We start from the raw sequence: 18494 nt of genomic DNA, 5'->3' as shown, positions 1-18494 counted from the left end.
TGTTCACTTCTAGAGAGCCTGCCTATGGTATTGTTCTGTTAACATGAAACACAGCTGATTCAGAAAGACTACAAAGTTTAGTTGTTATTTTATGAACTACCGCGAAATTTTTATTATTACTGGCCTGCTCACTGTCGACCAGATCAGTAACAAATCATTGGATACGTTCGAGACGACAATTTTAGAAGGTTTTCAAATGCATTTTTGCTCTTTACACACACCGACTGGAGCAGCACTACATGTCGGCCTGCTCCTGCCTTTCACTCACTACCAAACACGTGTCAGTTTACCATTCCATGGAAGACTGAAGCCACACATGAACACACAGTGTTGCACAGAAACACAGGACATACACACGACGCTGACCTACAGTGCCGTTAAGTGTACATATGGCAACAGGGCACTTAGCGCTGGCAGACTGCAGGGCGAAGCTGTGACCTTGAGATGTCTAGTTTCGTGATGTCCACTCTACTCATTCACGTTCTCGATCATCTCGAAAATGGTGCAAGGCAAAAACGACTGTCTGTATGCTTCTGTATGAGCCCAGACTTCTCTTATCTTGTCTTCGTTGTCCCTAGGCATGATTACCGTTCATAGCAGTACTATCACGCTGCAGTCTGTCACCAGAGCTGGGTCCTTAGACTTTCTCCACAGCAGTTCACAAAAAGAGCGTCTTCATCCCTCCAGCGATTCCCGTTTGAGTTCACATAGCGTTTCTGTAAAACTGGTGTACTGGTTGGACCTGCCAGTGACTAACCTAGCACACACTTTGTGGCTCCCAGGTGGGTCAGTGCCTTCGGCGCCTCTGTGGAAAATGTCGGCCTGTGCTACTACAGGAACCACAGCAGGGGACCCACCTACTAAATAGCAGCACGGACGCGAGATTGGCGCCCAACGTGGGGCGTCCGTCGGCCGTCGTAATTTAATATATATATTATTATTGTTATTATTATTTTTTGATTGTTGCCGACTTACGTGGTGGGCCTTAATAAAAATGATATTTCATTTAATTTTGATTTTACGATTAAATGCTTTCCTGAAGTTCTCCATTTTAGCAATATTAATCTTAAATTATTTGTTACGTTAATGAATGTTAGACTTGCTGAATCTTAAAACATGAGCATATAAGCTGTACAATGTAATAAACTTTTCATATTAATTTCCTCGGCTAGTCAGTTCACTTTAAAGCATAAGATCTTTAGTTATTAATTAAAGTTGCGGCCCACACACGCGCGAGAGTATTTTTCTTACCACCGTTAACCATTGTATTGTAGTCAGAGTCCTGGCTCTGGGTCTCGGCTATGGTACTGAAAATAAGAATCTTAAAGCTAAGTATTTTCTGCAACGTCGGGCGGCTGTGGAGAAAAATTAATATTATGTTAATAGCGGGCGAGTTTTCCGCTTCCGCTAATTTTTCATAAGTTAATATCGCCACGTAATGGCGTCGTTGGCTGCATCGGCCGCTGCGATTGTTGAACTGTAAATTACTTGAATGCAGGTTAATTCAAGGAAGGCGGACATGAAATCGGGATCACCTCTTACAAATTAAAAGTGCACAATAATATTAAATCAGTATATTATATGCTTAACTCATACAAATATGCTTACATTTGCCAGCACTCGCAAGATGTCCCTCTATACACATTCAAGACAAAAGAGGAAGGAAAAAATTAACAAAAGAGCGTATCTTGTCGTCTCTTTAGATCATTTTGTCATAAATTATTTCTTTGCATTTGAAACTTGGACAGAGAGATTATTACTTTACGGCTACATGATAAAAATATATTATTCAATTTATAAATACTGTTTTTTAAGTCTTTTCGTAATATAGCACTGGGGACGCTATACACTACAGCGGAATGTTGAAAATTAGGTGGACTGAAAAGGTAAGCAATAGGGAGGTTCTGTGCAGAATCGGAGAGGAAAGAAATACGTCGAAAACACTGACAAGGAGAAGGGACAGGATGTTAAAACATCAGGGAATGACTTCCATGGTACTAGACGGAATGGTAAGGGTAAAAACTGTAGAGTAAAACAGAGATTGGAATACATAATTGACTATGTCATTGCAAGTGCTACTCTGAGATGAAGAGGTTGGCACAGGTGAGGAATTCGTGACAGGCTGCATCAAATCCGTCAGGGGACTGATGCCACAAAAATACATAAATAAGTAAATAAAAAGTCACAGAGTCAACAGAGTAGATGTTGTATGGGAAAACAGTTTACAACGCTCAGGTGCCATTTTTTTTTCATATTGGCGCAGTTTGAAAATATGCCATTAGAAGACGAATCATTTTTTAGATACGAGGGTCAAACGAAATGCACACAATTTTTTTTAAATCCATCGTTTATTCTACATGTTTGAAAGTTTTAAAGTGTGTTGATACATCCTTTAGAAACAATATATTCATTTCTCCACATAATTTCCATCCCTCTCAACTGCCTTACGCCATCTTGGAACCAGCGCCTGTATACCCGCACGGTAAAATTCTGGACCAACCTGTTGGAGTCACTGTTTGGCAGCGTGCACAAGGGAGTCATCATCTTCAAACCTTGTTCCACGAAGAGAGTCTTTCAGTTTCCCAAAGAGATGATAGTCACATGGAGCCAAGTCAGGACAGTAAGGTAGGTGTTTCAGTGTTTTCCATCCGAGTTTTGTGATCGCTTCCATGGGTTTTTGACTGACATGTGGCTGTGCATTGCAGTGCAACAGCAAAACATCCTGCTTTTGCCGATGTGGCAGTAGTACAACGTCAAAATGGCGTCTACATATGACTTACGTTACAAGCCGCGTCCTGTTATTGAATTATTTTGTGCAGAAAAAGAACATCCACAAAAGTTCGTGTGCAGTGTATGGCGATGCTGCAGTTGATAGGAGTACAGTTTGGCGATGTGTAAAGAAAGTTACAGCCGCAGGAAATGCAGAAACAGAGCTCCACGATCAGCCACTTTCGGGACGTCCTGACACAGCCACTGCTTCGGACATGCTGAATCGTGCGGATGCCACTATTCGTGCCGACCGGCGCATCACAACTCGACAATGGGCTCTACAGTTGTCGGTCAGCATTGGAAGCGAGTCTGCAGTGATCGACACTCTCGGATATTCAAAGAGGTGCTCACCACGGGAACCACAAACGCTCACAACGGACCACAAGATTCTAAAACAGGCCATTTAACTCAATTGTTGGAGTGTTTTGAGACCGACAGAGAGGCCTTTCTGTCAGGGATCGTTATGGGAGGATGAAAGCTGGGTGCACCACTTAGCGCCGGAAACAAAAAGGCAGTCCATGGAGTGACATCATCCTCATTCACTACAAAAAAAGAAATTCGGGACAACCCCCTCTGCCAGAAAAATGGTGACAGTCTTTTGGGATCGTGATGGTGTCGTTCTCGTGGATGTGATGCCAAGGGGGTCAACCACCAATTCAGAAGCATATGTGAAGACTCTGAATAAACTCAACCGTTTCCGACGTATTCGATCAGACAAGAATGCAGCAGATAGCGTGCACCAACACGATAATGCGTGCCCACACGCAAATCTGAGAATCTGGGAACACATCGCCAATTTGGGTTGGACTTCATTGCCTCGTCCACCCTACTGTGCAGACCTGGCACCCTCAGACTTCCATCTCTTTGCACCGCTTAAAGATTCTCTACGGGGAACACACTTTGATGATGACGAGAGAATCAGTCGTGCAGTGGAAACATGGCTACGCCTACAGGACGTGAGCTTTCACCAGCACAGAATACATACTCTTCCACAATGTTGGTGTGCGGGCATAGAACGGAGACTACATACAAAAAAGGACATGCTAATGTATATTGTTACCAAAATCTGACTCAACAGTAAAAATGTTCTGAGGAAAAAAATGTGGACATTACTTATTGAACGACTCTCGTACTCTTCCTGAAACGTTATCAAAAGTATGGTAAGAGAGGTTCATTCGTGTTGTGTGCGTACTGTAAGACCTTCGGTACACACACCACCAGATTATTTGACTTGTCGCTCTAACGAAGTAGGCGAGTGTCAGCAATATGTCTCGTGGTCTTATCGTGGCGTGTTTATCTTCTGCCGTTAGGTCAGTCGATAGAAATGCCGCTTGCACACTTAGAGTAGCAGATTGACGGTGACCAACATTAAACAGAACTTGATTAATTTTCACACACATTTATTAAAATAATAACAAGCATAAAATTACTTAACTTTATTCTCGATGCTATTTACAATTGACAGTCTGAAGTTCCTTTGGTCTTGGTACGTTAATCTTATTCTCACATATCTCTGATACTTGACAAAGCGTCTATACATTTATCTTAATGGCCATGTACAGGAATATGATAATCTTATTAGGTGCAGACTGAAACTTGACTATGGATTGGTACAGACTAATGTAGACTGGTACAGACAGGTGCAGATAAATACAGACTAATGCATACTAACTAATCGGAGGTCTGTACACTCGTTATAATACCTCGCGCGTTCTGGTATCACTGCGCGATTGTGATCCGCGAGGAGAAAAGGTTCTACATTAGCAGCAGTCTCATTAGCTGCGTGACATATTAATACGCGGATTGGCGGAAGCAGAATTTGGTCCATCTCTAAGGCAGCGCCATCTCGTAGTGCGGAGATGGACGAGCGCTGCGCCTGCGCTGTTGTGCTTAGCGGGGCGCGCTCTAGTGGGGAAGTTGTGTACGCGCTGACTAAGCATAACTATGTACACAACAATTTGGTTTTTGACACGGCACGGAGCCTTTGAGAGAAGTACGGTGAGGACCCACCTGGGACAAACTCCATGACGACCATGATGGTGCTGTGGTAGAGGCACATGCCGACGAAGCCGACGACGTGGCGGTGTCTGTAGCGGTGGAGCAGCCGGCCCTCGTCAATGATGTCACGCCGGCGTTCGTCGGGAAGGTCCACCTTGGACATCTTGACCGCCACCTTCTCCCCAGAACTCCTCAGCAGCCCTAGGAACACCTCCCCAAAGTAGCCCTGTAACACAGGTGTACACACATCTACATCCGCAGCCGCAGCTATTGATCTAGTGGCTAGCATTGCACCCTCTGGATTTTGATGTCTGGGGTTCAATTCACGGCCGGGCTGGGTATTTTCGCTACCCGGGGACTGAGTGTTTGTGTTGTCCTCATCATTTCATCAACATCATTCCTGACACTGGCTAGATTGGACAGCGAAAAAAATTTGAGTGTGTAAAAATTGGGACTTTGTATGGGCTCTGATGACAGCACAGTTGAGCGCCCCTCAAACCAAAGATCGTCAGCTACATCCACAACTGTGCTCATACACTACTGGCCATTAAAATTGTTACACGAAGAAGAAATGCACATGATCAACGGGTATTCATTCGAAAAATATATCATACTAGAACTGACATGTGATTACATTTTCACGCGATTTGGGTGCATAGATCCTGAGAAATCAGTACCCTGAACAACCACCTCTGGCCGTAATAACGGCCTTAATACGCCTGGGTATTGAGTCAAACAGAGCTTGCATGGCGTGTGCAGGTACAGCTGCCCAAGCAGCTTCAACACGGTACCACAGTTCATCAAGAGCAGTGACTGGCGTATTGTGACGAGCCAGTTGATCGACCACCATTCACCAGACGTTTTCAGTTGGTGAGAGATCTGGAGAATGTGCTGGCCAGAGCAGCAGTCGGACATTTTCTGTATCCAGAGAGGCCCGTGCAGGACCTGCAACATGCGGTCGTGCATTTTCCTGCTGAAATGTAGGGTTTCGCAGGGATCGAATTAAGGGTAGAGCCACGGGTCGCAACACATCTGAAATTTAACGTCCACTGTTCAAAGTGCCGCCAATGCGAACAAGAGGTAACCGAGATGTGTAACCAATGGAACCCCATACCATCACGCCACCATTATGGCGATGACGAGTACACGTTTCCAATATACGTTCATGCGATGTCGTCAAACACGGATGCGACCATTATGATGCTGTAAACAGAACCTGGATTCATCCGAAAAAATGACGTTTTGCCATTCGAGCACCCAGGTTCGTCGTTGAGTACACCATCGAAGTCGCTCCTGTCTGTGATGCAGCGTCCAGGGTAACCGCAGCCACGGTCTCCGAGCTGATAGTCCGTGCTGCTGCAAACGTCGTCGAACTGCTCCTGCAGATGGTTGTTGTCTTGGAAACGTCCCCATCTGTTGACTCAGACGTGGCTGCACGATCCGTTACAGCCATGCCGATAAGGTGCCTGTCATCTCGACTGCTAGTGATACGAGGCAGTTGGGATCCAGCACGGCGTTCCGTATTACCCTCCTGAACCGACCGATTCCATATTCTGCTAACACTCATTGGATCTCAACCAACGCGAGCAACATTATCGCGATACAATAAACAGCAATCGCTATAGGCTACAATCCGACCTGCATCAAAGTCGGAAACGTGATGGTACGCATTTCTCCTCCTTACACGAGGCATCACAACAACGTTTCACCAGGCAACGCCGGTCAACTGCTGTTTGTGTATGAGAAATCGGTTGGAAACTTTCCTCATGTCAGCACGTTGTAGGTGTCGCCACCGGCGCCAATCTTGTGTGAATGCTCTGAAAAGCTAATCACTTGCATATCACACCATCTTCTTCCTGTCTGTTAAATGTCTCGTCTTTAGCACGTCATTTTCGTGGTGTAGCAATTTTAATGGCCAGTAGTGCATTTCACCCACCACATCTTGAGAATCACCGTTCACCTCTGAGCTAAGTCAACCTGTGTGCATACAGAAATCCGTACAGAAAACTGCCCTGATCGAACTACTCATTTGTGTCTGGGAATATTGACCCTTGAGAGTACCATTACAACGCAATCTCACTTCATGTCGTTAATAAGTTAAGACATTAACCTATCAGGCGAAGTCTAGCTAAAATGATATACCATTTTGTTTTTAAGTCATCACTGCTTCATAAACCATGATGTTAAATAAAATTTGTATCAGGACCGTGCCTGATTCGTTTGTAGGTTTCGCTATCTTGGTGTCATGTCTGTAAATTAATATAAACCATCCAGTTTTGACGTTCTTGTAAAAAGTGCATAATATGTCATTTGAGTCCGATGTCAGTCTAAAATAACATACGAGCAAAAAAAAAAAGTAAAAAAATCAGATAAACATTACATATTTGATACATTAAATAGCCGGCCGTTGTGACCGAGCGGTTCTAGGCGCTTCAGTCCGGAACCGCGCGACCGCTACGGTAACCGGTTCGAATCGTGGCTCGGGCATGGATGTGTGTGATATCCTTAGGTTAGTTAGGTTTAAGTGGTTCTAAGGTCTAGGGGACTGATGACCTCAGATGTTGAGTCCCATAGTGCTCAGAGTCATTAGAACCATTTTGAGCCCATATGTCTAACAGACTCGTAGTTAACAAATAAAAGACTTCGCTTGAAACAATTCTGCAACAGTATCAATTAATGTTTCTCACTTCAGCCGTACAAAAAGCGGAGACGGAAAATAGAATTACGAATGTGAATCCATGAAGAGACAAAATTAGTTCCGTTTTTGAGAAAATGATCCTCAACAGTCCTATCTAGTTAAAGAAATCACAAATGAAGTTTTTTCTGTGGCTTATTCCAGCACATGCAATTTGTACCTACAAAATAGCATTCTGAAACCGTAACGAGAGTGTCCGCGTTTTGAATGGGAGTAAAGTTCCAGGCAGTACAAACAGTGAAAGTCTTCGGACGCATCACTGTTGTCGCCAAAAAGGCCTTTTTGATACAATATTTCTTTTCCAAAAGTAAGTTTTCTCTTTGCTTTTCTCGGCTGTTTCGAATGCAAGTTGTCTCATCTCGTTCATGGTCATGGCCATTAAATTTCCTACACCACGAAGATGACGTGCTACAGACGCGAAATTTAATAGACAGGAAGAGGATGCTGTGATATGCAAATGATTAGCTTTTCAGAGCATTCACACAACGTGCTGACATGTGGAAAGTTTCCAACCTATTTCTCATACACAAACAGCAGTTGACCGGCGTTGCCTGGTGAGACGTTGTTGTGATGCCTCGTGTAAGGAGGAGAAATGCGTACCATCACGTTTCCGACTTTGATGCAGGTCGGATTGTATCCTATCGCGATTGCGGGTTATGGTATCGCGACATTGCTGCTTGCGTTGGTCGAGCTCCAATGACTGTTAGCAGAATATGGAATCGGTGGTTTCAGGAGGGTAATACGGAACGCCGTGCTGGATCCCAACGGCCTCGCATCACTAGCAGTCGAGATGACAGGCATCTTATCCGCATGGCTGTAACGGATCGTGCAGCCACGTTTCGCTCCCTGAGTCAGCAGATGGGGACGTTTGCAAGACAACAACCATCTGCACGAACAGTTCGACGAAGTTTGAGCAGCACGGACTATCAGCTCGGAGACGACGGCTGCGGTTACCCTTGACGCTGCATCACAGACAGGAGCGCCTGAGATGGTGTACTCAACGACGAACCTGGGTGCACGAATGGCAAAACGTCATTTTTTCGGATGAATCCAGGTTCTGTTTACAGCATCACGATGGTCGCATACGTGTTTGGCGACATCGCGGTGAACGCACATTCGAAGCGTGTATTCGTCATCGCCATACTGGCGTATCACCCGGCGTTATGGTATGGGGTGCCATTGGTTACACATCTCGGTCACCTCTTGTTCGCATTGACGGCACTTTGAACAGTGGACGTTACATTTCAGATGTGTTACGACCCGTGGCTTTACCCTTCGTTCGATCGCTGTGTCACCCTACATTTCAGCAGGATAATGCACGAACTGTACAGGCCTTTCTGGATACAGAAAATGTTCGACTGCTGCCCTGGCCAGCACATTCTCCAGATCTCGCACCAATTGAAAACGTCTGGTCAATGGTGGCCGAGCAACTGGCTTGTCACAATACGCCAGTCACTACTCTTGATGAACTGTGGTATCGTGTTGAAGCTGCATGGGCAGCTGTACCTGTACACGCCATCCAAGCTCTGTTTGACTCAATGCCCAGGCGTATCGAGGCCGTTATTACGGCCAGAGGTGGTTGTTCTGGGTACTGATTTCTCAGGATCCCAGCACCCAAACTGCGTGAAAATGTAATCACATGTCAGTTCTAGTATAATATATTTGTCAAATGAACACCCGTTTATCATCTGCATTTTTTCTTGGTGTAGCAATTTTAATGGGCAGTAGTGTACAAATACAGATGTCGTACCAGTTCACGCTACAAAGCGAAGTTGAAACCTGTCTGGAATCTACGCAGTCCTTTCTGAACTTAATAGAAGATTTTGTTCGTATTCGTAGTTCGTGTTCTAGGCGTAGCCTGGGGAACTCCGAATGCTGTCGACGCCCAAAGCCATCCCATCTCACCGCTATTTAAAAGAATCTACAGTCTGTTGCAACTGGACCGCATCTGAAGAACGTCATGACGATTTCCTTACTTCATTATGAGCCATTGAAAGGGTAAATTCAAATGGTTCAAATGGCTCTGTGCACAATGGGACATCAGTCCCCTAGAACTTAGAACTACTTAAACCTAACTAACCTAAGGACATCACACACATCCATGCCCGAGACAGGATTCGAACCTGCGACCGTAGCGGTCACGTGGTTCCAGACTGAAGTGCCTAGAACCACACGGCCACACCGGCCAGCACTAGACCATGAAATCCAAGCTTTTCACCTCCCGCCTAACTGCCATAGTAGTAGCAGTGGGTCGTGATGCAGTTTGGATTATTCCTGTGTGGTAGTCTGTATAGATGTTGTAAGATGTCATGGTCTCCTGACCTTCATTGGTTACATACTCCGCCCTCACATCATATTCCGCACATCAAGACGCTTCATTCGAACCCAAACTCGATAAGATAATGTCAATGTTGTATGCATTGATGTAAACGATATGCAAATAACTAATAAATCGCAAGTGCGCACTGTGGTTGAAATACTCGAAGCTGGCATACACACATACATTCCAGACATGACGGTCACAGGAACTTTTAGTTCGAGAGAGGCAACCGTACGCCAGGAGGCCAGTCCCAACCCATTTACGTCGGCTGGTGGACGCCCGTGGAGCAGACAGCGTTCACTCGAGGGAAAGAAGGAACGAACCTGTGTTCGGCTTAAAAGCAAATTCTGACACATTGTGTGGGAGCAGCCAGCCTACGCATTCTTTACACATAGCATGCAGTTCCAGAGATTTTCACAGGTAGACAGCAAACGCCAAACGCCGATACTACAGATTTCCAGATTGGTCACCATAAATGAAACGTCATTCTCCCGTTTTAGAAGAGCAGTGCTGATTGGCAGACGATATTTCTGACGCCTTGAGCTGAAGGAGTAATGGAAGAGACCGAAAGATATACCCCTTCACGTCTGGCGTGGAGAGGGGCCGTTCCGTTGTCGCTCTTGGAGCGAGGAACAAGTCTCTCCTTAGTACTTTACTGGGAGAGCACCTCTGTCAAGAGCGAACCGAAGTGCGACTCTCTATATTGAGTCCTTGCAATTAAGCGTTGTTCACTGTGTTGGCCGACACACTTATTGTGTGGTGTGAACGGACAGAGTTATAGCTAACGCCTGCGAGCGAATTTTTGAGTGGCATCGCGGTGGACTGGTTATCTGACCGGTGTACCACGCCAATAGTTAGACTAGGGGCGAATAGGAATCCTTGATTTCATCAAGGCGTAGGGAGAGTTTGATTGGCGAAGGTCAATCCAGATAGAACAAGAGTTGTCTTATTTGTCAGCAGCGAGCGGCGCAGACAGCAGTCATCGCAGCTTACGGTATTGGGTGCTACAGCTCTTGCGAGCCCCATATTTCCTCCACAACAGTACACTTCACTGCATTTCACACGTGACAGCTTTGACCGTACCTAGCAACATTCTAAAGGATAATTATTCAAGTTGAGTAGGCGCGCCTCTCAGCCATTCTGCCAAGTCAATAACAAACTTTGTATAGAAATTTCATTAGCGAATCCTATCCTTGAGAGGTAACTTCACATTCCGAAAAGAACCAGGATATAACTTGTTCAGCCCATAACTAAAAGTGCCATTGTGATTCCACAGAATTTTTGCAAACTAAATAATAATTCTCGTTAGTTTCATGTTTTTCTTACACTAACTAGCACTACTCCAGTACCCAAGTATCCCACTATTTATGTAAGAAATTTTGTGAATTTTGGTGTCATTTCCTTACAGCGGACGACACCAGAAGATATTTATTGCTGCAAGTTTTTCAGACATTTCTCTTTAGAATGTTAGGAGCGTCTGTCTGACTTCTGTAGTAGTGTGGGGGTGGAAATTGCATCTTGCAGGAGCCACAGGGTAAAGGGTACATCTCACAAGGGAACCTCCCCATCGCACCCCCCTCAGATTTAGTTATAAGTTGTCACAGTGGATAGGCCTTGAAGAACGGAACACAGATCAATCGAGAAATCAGGGAGAAGTTGTGTGGAACTATGAAAAAAATTAGTAAAGTATACAAACGTAATAGTCCATGCGCAAGATAGGCAACATCAAGGAACACTTAAGATTCGGAGCCCCGTGGTCCCGTGGTTAGCATGAGTAGCTGCTGAACGAGAGGTCCTTGGTTCAAGTCTTCCCTCAACTGAAAATTTTACTTTCTTTATTTTCGCAAAGTTATGATCTGTCCGTTCGTTCATTGACGTCTCTGTTCACTGTAATAAGTTTAGTGTCTGTGTTTTGCGACCGCACCGCAAAACCGTGCGATTGGTAGACGAAAGGACGTGCCTCTCCAATGGGAACCGAAAACATTTGATTGCAGGGTCATAGGTCAACCGATTCCTCCACAGGAAAACACATCTGATATATTCTATACGACACTTGTGACGGCATGTGCGTCACATGACAGGAATATGTTGTCGACCCACCTAACTTGTACACTTAGCGAATGGGTAAAAAGATTCTTCTACCTTGCCCGATTTAGGTTTTCTTGTGGATGTGATAATCACTCCCAAAAAAGTGATGAAAACATAAGAGTTTGTCACATAAACTGAAAATAAAAAACTAAACTTTTCACTGGAGGGAAGATTTGATCCAAGGACCTCTCGTTCCGCAGCTACTCACGCTAAACATGGGACCACGGCGCTCCTGGGCTCGCACTATTCTTGATGTTGCATATCTTACGCATCGACTACTCAGTTTGCATATTTTACTAATTTTTTTCATAGTTCCACGCAACTTCTTCCTGTTTTCTCGATTGATCTGTGTTCAGTTTTTCAAGGCCTATCCACTGTGCCAACTTATAACTAAATCTGAGGGGGGTGCGATGGGGAGGTTCCCTTGTCAGATTAATCCGTTGCGCAGAATAACAGAATAGCAGATGAACCCCACGCTCGCATCGTGTAACCACTCCCACACAGGCCGTGCATTATGAACAGGTGCTCGATCTGTTGAAAGATGCAATCGCCATTCCCGAAATGCTCTTCAACAGTGGGAAGAAAGAAGGTACTTAATGTGGACCTGTGCTGTGATAGTGCGACGCAAAGCAACAAGGGGTGCAAGCCCCCCCCCCCCCCCCCCATGAAAACACGACCACACCATAACGCCACAGCCTCCGAATTTTACTGTTGGCACTACACACACTGGCAGATGACGTTCACCGGGTATTCGCCATACCCACACCCTGCCATCGGATCGCCACATTCTGTACCGTGATTCGTCACTCTACACAATGTTTTCCCACTGTTCAATCGTCCAATGTTTACGCTTCTTACACCAAGCGAGGCGTCGTTTGTCATTTACCTGCGTGATGTGTGGCTTATGAGCAGCCACTCGACCATGAAATCCAAGCTTTCTCACCTCCCGCCTAACTGTCATAGTAGTAGCAGTGGATCGTGATGCAGTTTGGATTATTTCTGTGTGGTGGTCTGTATAGATGTCTGCCTACTACACATTACGACCCTCTTCAACTGTCGGCGGTCTCTGTCAGTCAACAGACGAGGTCGGCCTGTACGCTTTTGTGCTGTACGTGTCTCTTCATGTTTCCACTTTACTACCACATCGGAAACAGTGGACCTAGGGATGTTTATGAGTTTGGAAATCTCGCATACAGACGTATGACACAAGTTACACCCAATTACCTGACCACGTTCGAAGTCCGTGAGTTTCACGGAGCGACAATGCAATCCACACAGGACAACTGAGTTCCCTGACACCCTGGAACGTGAAGATATTGAATCTATGAAATGGCCTGCATTCTCCTGGGACAAACCCTACAGGACAAGCCTGGGATGCTCTTGGAAGAACACCCCCTCCCCAAACCGCGCAAGGACTGAAAACCGCCTTCAGAGAGGGGTGTGAGAGTATCCCCGAAGGACTCCTCAACACTCTGGTAGCCAACATGGATAACAGGTGCAAATTCGCATTAATGCCCGAGGAGGACGTATTCCTTCCTGAGAGACCGATATCGACTTAATATGGGGGGTCTGACTTGTGTCAAGCATGAACGATATTTTTTGTCTGTTTTCCTGCTTTCCCAAGTCGTGCAATATGTACCACTTTGCGTCGTAAATAGAGTATGAGTCACTAACTATTGTCACCAAGAATGACTCCGAAAGTTTAAGAGGAGCTGTTTTTAAAATAGAGATGGGGCCCCTCCACGCCCGCACCAACGTGGTGACCAAACCAAAAGTTCTACTGTCACCTCCGTAAAACATGTTAGTTATCTAGTAAGTGGATCACAGGATGCTGGGCTGTGATGTTGTCCGTGCGTCTGGGTAAGGCTACGCATTAACACGGTCCATAAGGTGATAGATAGTGGACGAAACGCGAGTGAGGGTAGCGATTTGAAGAGCAGAGGGAAAAAAGTGCCATGGCTCGTGCCGTGGGAAAAAAACCTCTGCGACAGTGGGATGGGTAGTAAGAGCAGTAGTGGCTTACTAGCTGCGATAGCTCATGCAAGGTTGGATTTGTTAGTATGGGTATCATGCATCATTACCGTGACAAGCGATGGCGATGTATCCCAGTGGCTGCAGCTGCTACATTCCTGGAACAATCAAGATCGTTATACAGTAGTGGGAGATCGGCCATAGATCGTCTCACTGTGTGGGGGATGTGTGGAGCTTGTTTGCATGCGGTGTACGGTACGGCTTCCCTGTGTGGTGCCAGTTATTCGGCAGTGTATTTCAGCTGGATATCCAGTAATAGCGTCTGATTAACAGGGGCTCGCCTGTGCCGTTATGTTTGCGTATGCTTGGCCGTAGATGTTATGCCCTTACAAGTATGTCTTTTGGTCTTTTATGTTTCCATCTATGGTTATGGTCGTAGTTCCCCAGATTCAGAATAAACGGGTTCTGCGAATGTCTGGAGTTTCTGTATAGTCTTGTGGTGAGTTTGTGGATTACCTCCGTGAGAGTTTCAAGTCGGTATTCCCGGTGAAGGTCCGCGATGCGTGTAAAGTTTGTGGGACAAAAGTTGCATGGGACAATGGGGGCCATAATATGACGTTGGTTTTTTGTTGCTAGGTGGGGTCGCGTAAGAGATATGAAGGTCAACTTTGTTTGTTTTTTTTAATGGGATGCTACAGTTTGGTAATTATTTTTTGATAGCGGCTGTCGAGACGAATCCAATGATTTGTTAACAGTAAGGTCTTTGAAGGTCAACGAAGGTCACAAAGGTGGCACGAACGTCCATTTACAGAAGGTGTTCGAAGTGAAGACCATAGGAATCAATGCAGTGCTGCAATCTTCTTATCATGGATTGAGTACTCCTTGTCACATCGGAACTTATCGAAGCACACGCTCTAAGAATTCTCTCTGGCATATCTTCAGGTGTAGTTGGAACGTCTTTATTAACAGTGTCTTGGACGAATCCCCACAAGAAAAAATCCAGCGGCGTCAAGTCACTTCGCTGCCTATCTGTGTTTCGTTTCGCGCCCTTGTCGCGGTTTCGCCGTGGTTCTTCTTCCTCCTACGTGTGGCAGCAGTAATGTGTATTGATATTTGCGCCGTTCCGGCGAGGGGGGTCTGGGTAGGGTCGGTCGGTTGCTGCGGACCAGGGAACTTATCTCCAGCCTGTGCAGTCGCCTGGCTCCGCTGGCAGTCCCTGAGCGGTGTCGGAGCGTGTGTGGAGCTGTCTGCTCGCTACGAGCTTCGTGGTTCACCGACCCAGCATGCCAAAGCTGAGTGATCAAAAAGTCAGTACAAATTTGAAAACTGAATAAACCACGGAATAATGTAGATAGAGGTACAAATTGACACATATGCTTGGAATGACATACCAATGTTCAAAAAATGTCCGACAGATGGCGCTTCATCTGATCAGAATAGCAATAATTAGCATAACAAAGTAAGACAAAGCAAAGATGATGTTCTTTATAGGAATTGCTCAATACGTCCACTATCGTTCCTCAACAATAGCTGTAGTCGAGTAACAATGTTGTGAACAGCACTGTAAAGCATGTCTGGAGTTATGGTGAGGCATTGGCGTCGGATGTTCATCCCTAGAGATGTCGGTCGATCACGATACACTTGCGACTTCAGGTAACCCCGAAGCCAATAATCACACGGACTGAGGTCTGGGGACCTGGGAGGTCAAGCATTACGAAAGTGGCGGCTGAGCACACGATCACCACCAAACGACGCGAGCAAGAGATCTTTCACGTGTCTAGCAATATGGGGTGGAGCGCCATCCTGCATAAACATCGTACGTTCCAGCAGGTGTTTATCAGCCAGGCTGGGGACGATGCGATTCTGTAACATATCAACGTACCTCTCACCCGTCACGGTAGTAGTTACAAAACCAGAATCACGCATTTCCTCGAAGAAAACAGGCCCGATATCGGTAGATGTGGTAAATCCAAGCCAAACCGTGACTTTCTCTTCGTGCAATAGAGCTTCCACGACAGTTCTAGGATTTTTGGTAGACCAAATTCTGCAGTTGTGGGCGTTGACAGACCCTCGGAGCGTGAAATGTGTTTCGTCGGTCCAGAACACGTTACTCAATCAATCGTCATCTTCCGCCATCTTTTGAAACGCCCACACCGCAAATGCCCTCCGATTCACTAAATCGTCAGGTAACAGTTCGCGATGCCGATGGATTTTGTACGGATAGCATCGGAGGGTACACCTAAGTGCCAACCAAACAGTAGTGGATGGAATGCCGGTGCGACGTGCGACTGCACGAGCGCTGACTTCCCCGTGCATAGCCGGACCCGCTACAGTCTCCATTTCTTCCTGAACTGTCTCAGCAGCATTACGCCTTGTGCTCGGTCGGCCACTACGGGGTCTACCGTCTAAACAACCCGTGGCTTCGAACTTCGAAATCATTCTTGCCACAGCTGCATTTGTCAACGGACCTTTACCCGTTCGAATCCCCTTCATCTACATCTACATCTACATCCATACTCCGCAAGCCACCTGACGGTGTGTGGCGGAGGGTACCTCCCTTCTATTCCAGTCTCGTATTGTTCGTGGAAAGAAGGATTGTCGGTATGCCTCTTGTGGGCTCTAATCTTTCTGATTTTATCCTCACGGTCTCTTCGCGAGATATATGTAGGAGGGAGTAATATACTGCTTGACTCCTAGGTGAAGGTATGTTCTGGAAACTTCAATAAAAGCCCGTACCGAGCTACTGAGCGTCTCTCCTGCAGAGTCTTCCACTGGAGTTTATCTATCATCTCTGTAACGCTTTCGCGATTACTAAATGATCCTGTAACGAAGCGCGCTGCTCTCCGTTGGATCTTCTCTATCTCTTCTATCAACCCCATCTGGAACAGGTCCCACACTGCTGAGCAGTATTCAAGCAGTGGGCGAACAAGCGTACTGTAACCTACTTCCTTTGTTTCCGGATTGCATTTCCTTAGGATTCTTCCAATGAATCTGTCTGGCATCTGCTTTACCGACGATCAACTTTGTATGATAATTCCATTTTAAATCACTCCTAACGCGTACTCCCAGGTAATTTATGGAATTAACTGCTTCCAGATGCTGACCTGCTATATGGTAGCTAAATGGCTGTCAGCACTATGGGACTCAACTGCTGTGGTCATAAGTCCCCTAGAACTTAGAACTACTTAAACCTAACCAACCTAAGGACATCACACACATCCATGCCCGAGGCAGGATTCGAACCTGCGACCGTAGCAGTCGCACGGTTCCGGACTGCGCGCCTAGAACCGCGAGACCACCGCGGCCGGCTGGTAGCTAAATTATAAGGGATCTTTCTTTCTGTGTATTCGCAGCACATTACACTTGTCTACATTGAGATTAAATTGCCATTCCCTGCGCCATGCGCCAATTCGCTGCAGATCCTCCTGCATTTCAGTACAATTTTCCATTGTTACAACCTCTCGATATACCACGGCATCATCCGCAAAAAGCCTCAGTGAACTTCCGCTGTCATCCACAAGATCATTTATGTATATTGTGAATAGCAACGGTCCTACGACACACCCCTGTGGCACACCTGAAATCACTCTTACTTCGGAAGACTTCTTTCAGTCCTATGGCGATAGGATCGTAACGCTGAACTAGCACATTCCCCATTCTGATAATACAGCTTCACTAAAAGCGCCTTTTCAGGTAACGTCAACATGCTGCGACTACTTGCGCATCTGATTCTCTCTCTCATTACAGCTCCTTTTATACACGATTGTCAAGCACAGTCACTGACGTTTTGCTGTCCAGCGTCATATGTCGGACATTTTGTGAACTTTTTTTTTTCGTTCTAATAAAACCCCATGCCATTCCAAGCATGTGTGTCAATTTTTACCTCTCTATCTACATTTTTCCGTGGTTTATTAAGTTTTCAAATTTATACTGACTATTTGATCACCTGGAATATACTGGAGTCACCTGCGCCTTTCTCCAGTCGCTTGTGACTTGGTACTGGAGGGAGTGATTGACGATAAATGCATCGGGGATCTGACATGCAGCATCTTAGGCATATACTAAACAGCCCAACTGACACCTCAGAACCGTCCCAGATATCCGACAGTGTACAGCAGCACAGACGAACCGAACTTACCTCCCCGATCCTCTTGATGAGGGTGACGTCCTGGCTGGTGAGGTCGCAGGTGACGTTCTGCACGGGCCTCAGGAGACGCCCGCCCCATCCCTCCAGCAACAGCTGCCCAGACGTCTGGTAACCCGACACCAGCTGCTCCACGCTGCCGAAGAAAACTCCCGGCCTGCAGTACCAGCCCTGCAACACATGGGCACTTCATCCATCATGCCGAAGGTTCCACCGGGGCCTGCAGCTACTAGGGCATTTCGAAAAGTCCAGGTTTTCGACTGTGTTGATCAGAAAATATTACTGCAGAAGTTGGACCATTATGGAGTAAGGGGAGTAGCTTACAATTGGTTCGCCTCTTACTTTAAGAACAGAAAGCAGAAGGTAATTCTCCGCAATATTCAGAGTAGTAGTGACGTTCAGTCCCAATGGGGCACTGTTACGTGGGCGTTCCCCAAGGGTCAGTGCTGGGGCCAATGCTGTTTCTCATTTATATGATATGCCTTCTAGGATTACAGGTGATTCAAAAA

The 18494-nt window shown here is 46.0% G+C and overlaps 1 protein-coding gene across 1 annotated transcript in view; it reads right to left on the bottom strand.

The window, feature by feature from the left end:
* LOC126214952 (tyrosine-protein kinase Fer-like) overlaps positions 1-18494 on the bottom strand; it is a 118754-nt gene that overhangs the window by 35003 nt on the left and 65257 nt on the right. The window contains exons 3-4 of the mRNA XM_049941588.1: positions 17980-18156; positions 4780-4993 (exon numbers count right to left, since the gene is read on the bottom strand). Coding sequence (XP_049797545.1) covers positions 4780-4993; positions 17980-18156 — 391 coding nt within the window. The remainder of the gene's footprint in view (positions 1-4779; positions 4994-17979; positions 18157-18494) is intronic.

This window comes from Schistocerca nitens, chromosome 12 (genome assembly GCF_023898315.1).
Source record: "Schistocerca nitens isolate TAMUIC-IGC-003100 chromosome 12, iqSchNite1.1, whole genome shotgun sequence".
In the NCBI taxonomy this organism is placed as follows: Eukaryota; Metazoa; Arthropoda; class Insecta; order Orthoptera; family Acrididae; genus Schistocerca; species Schistocerca nitens.
The sequence above is the reverse complement of the archived record's forward strand: the minus strand, read 5'-3'. Positions and strand labels throughout refer to the sequence as shown.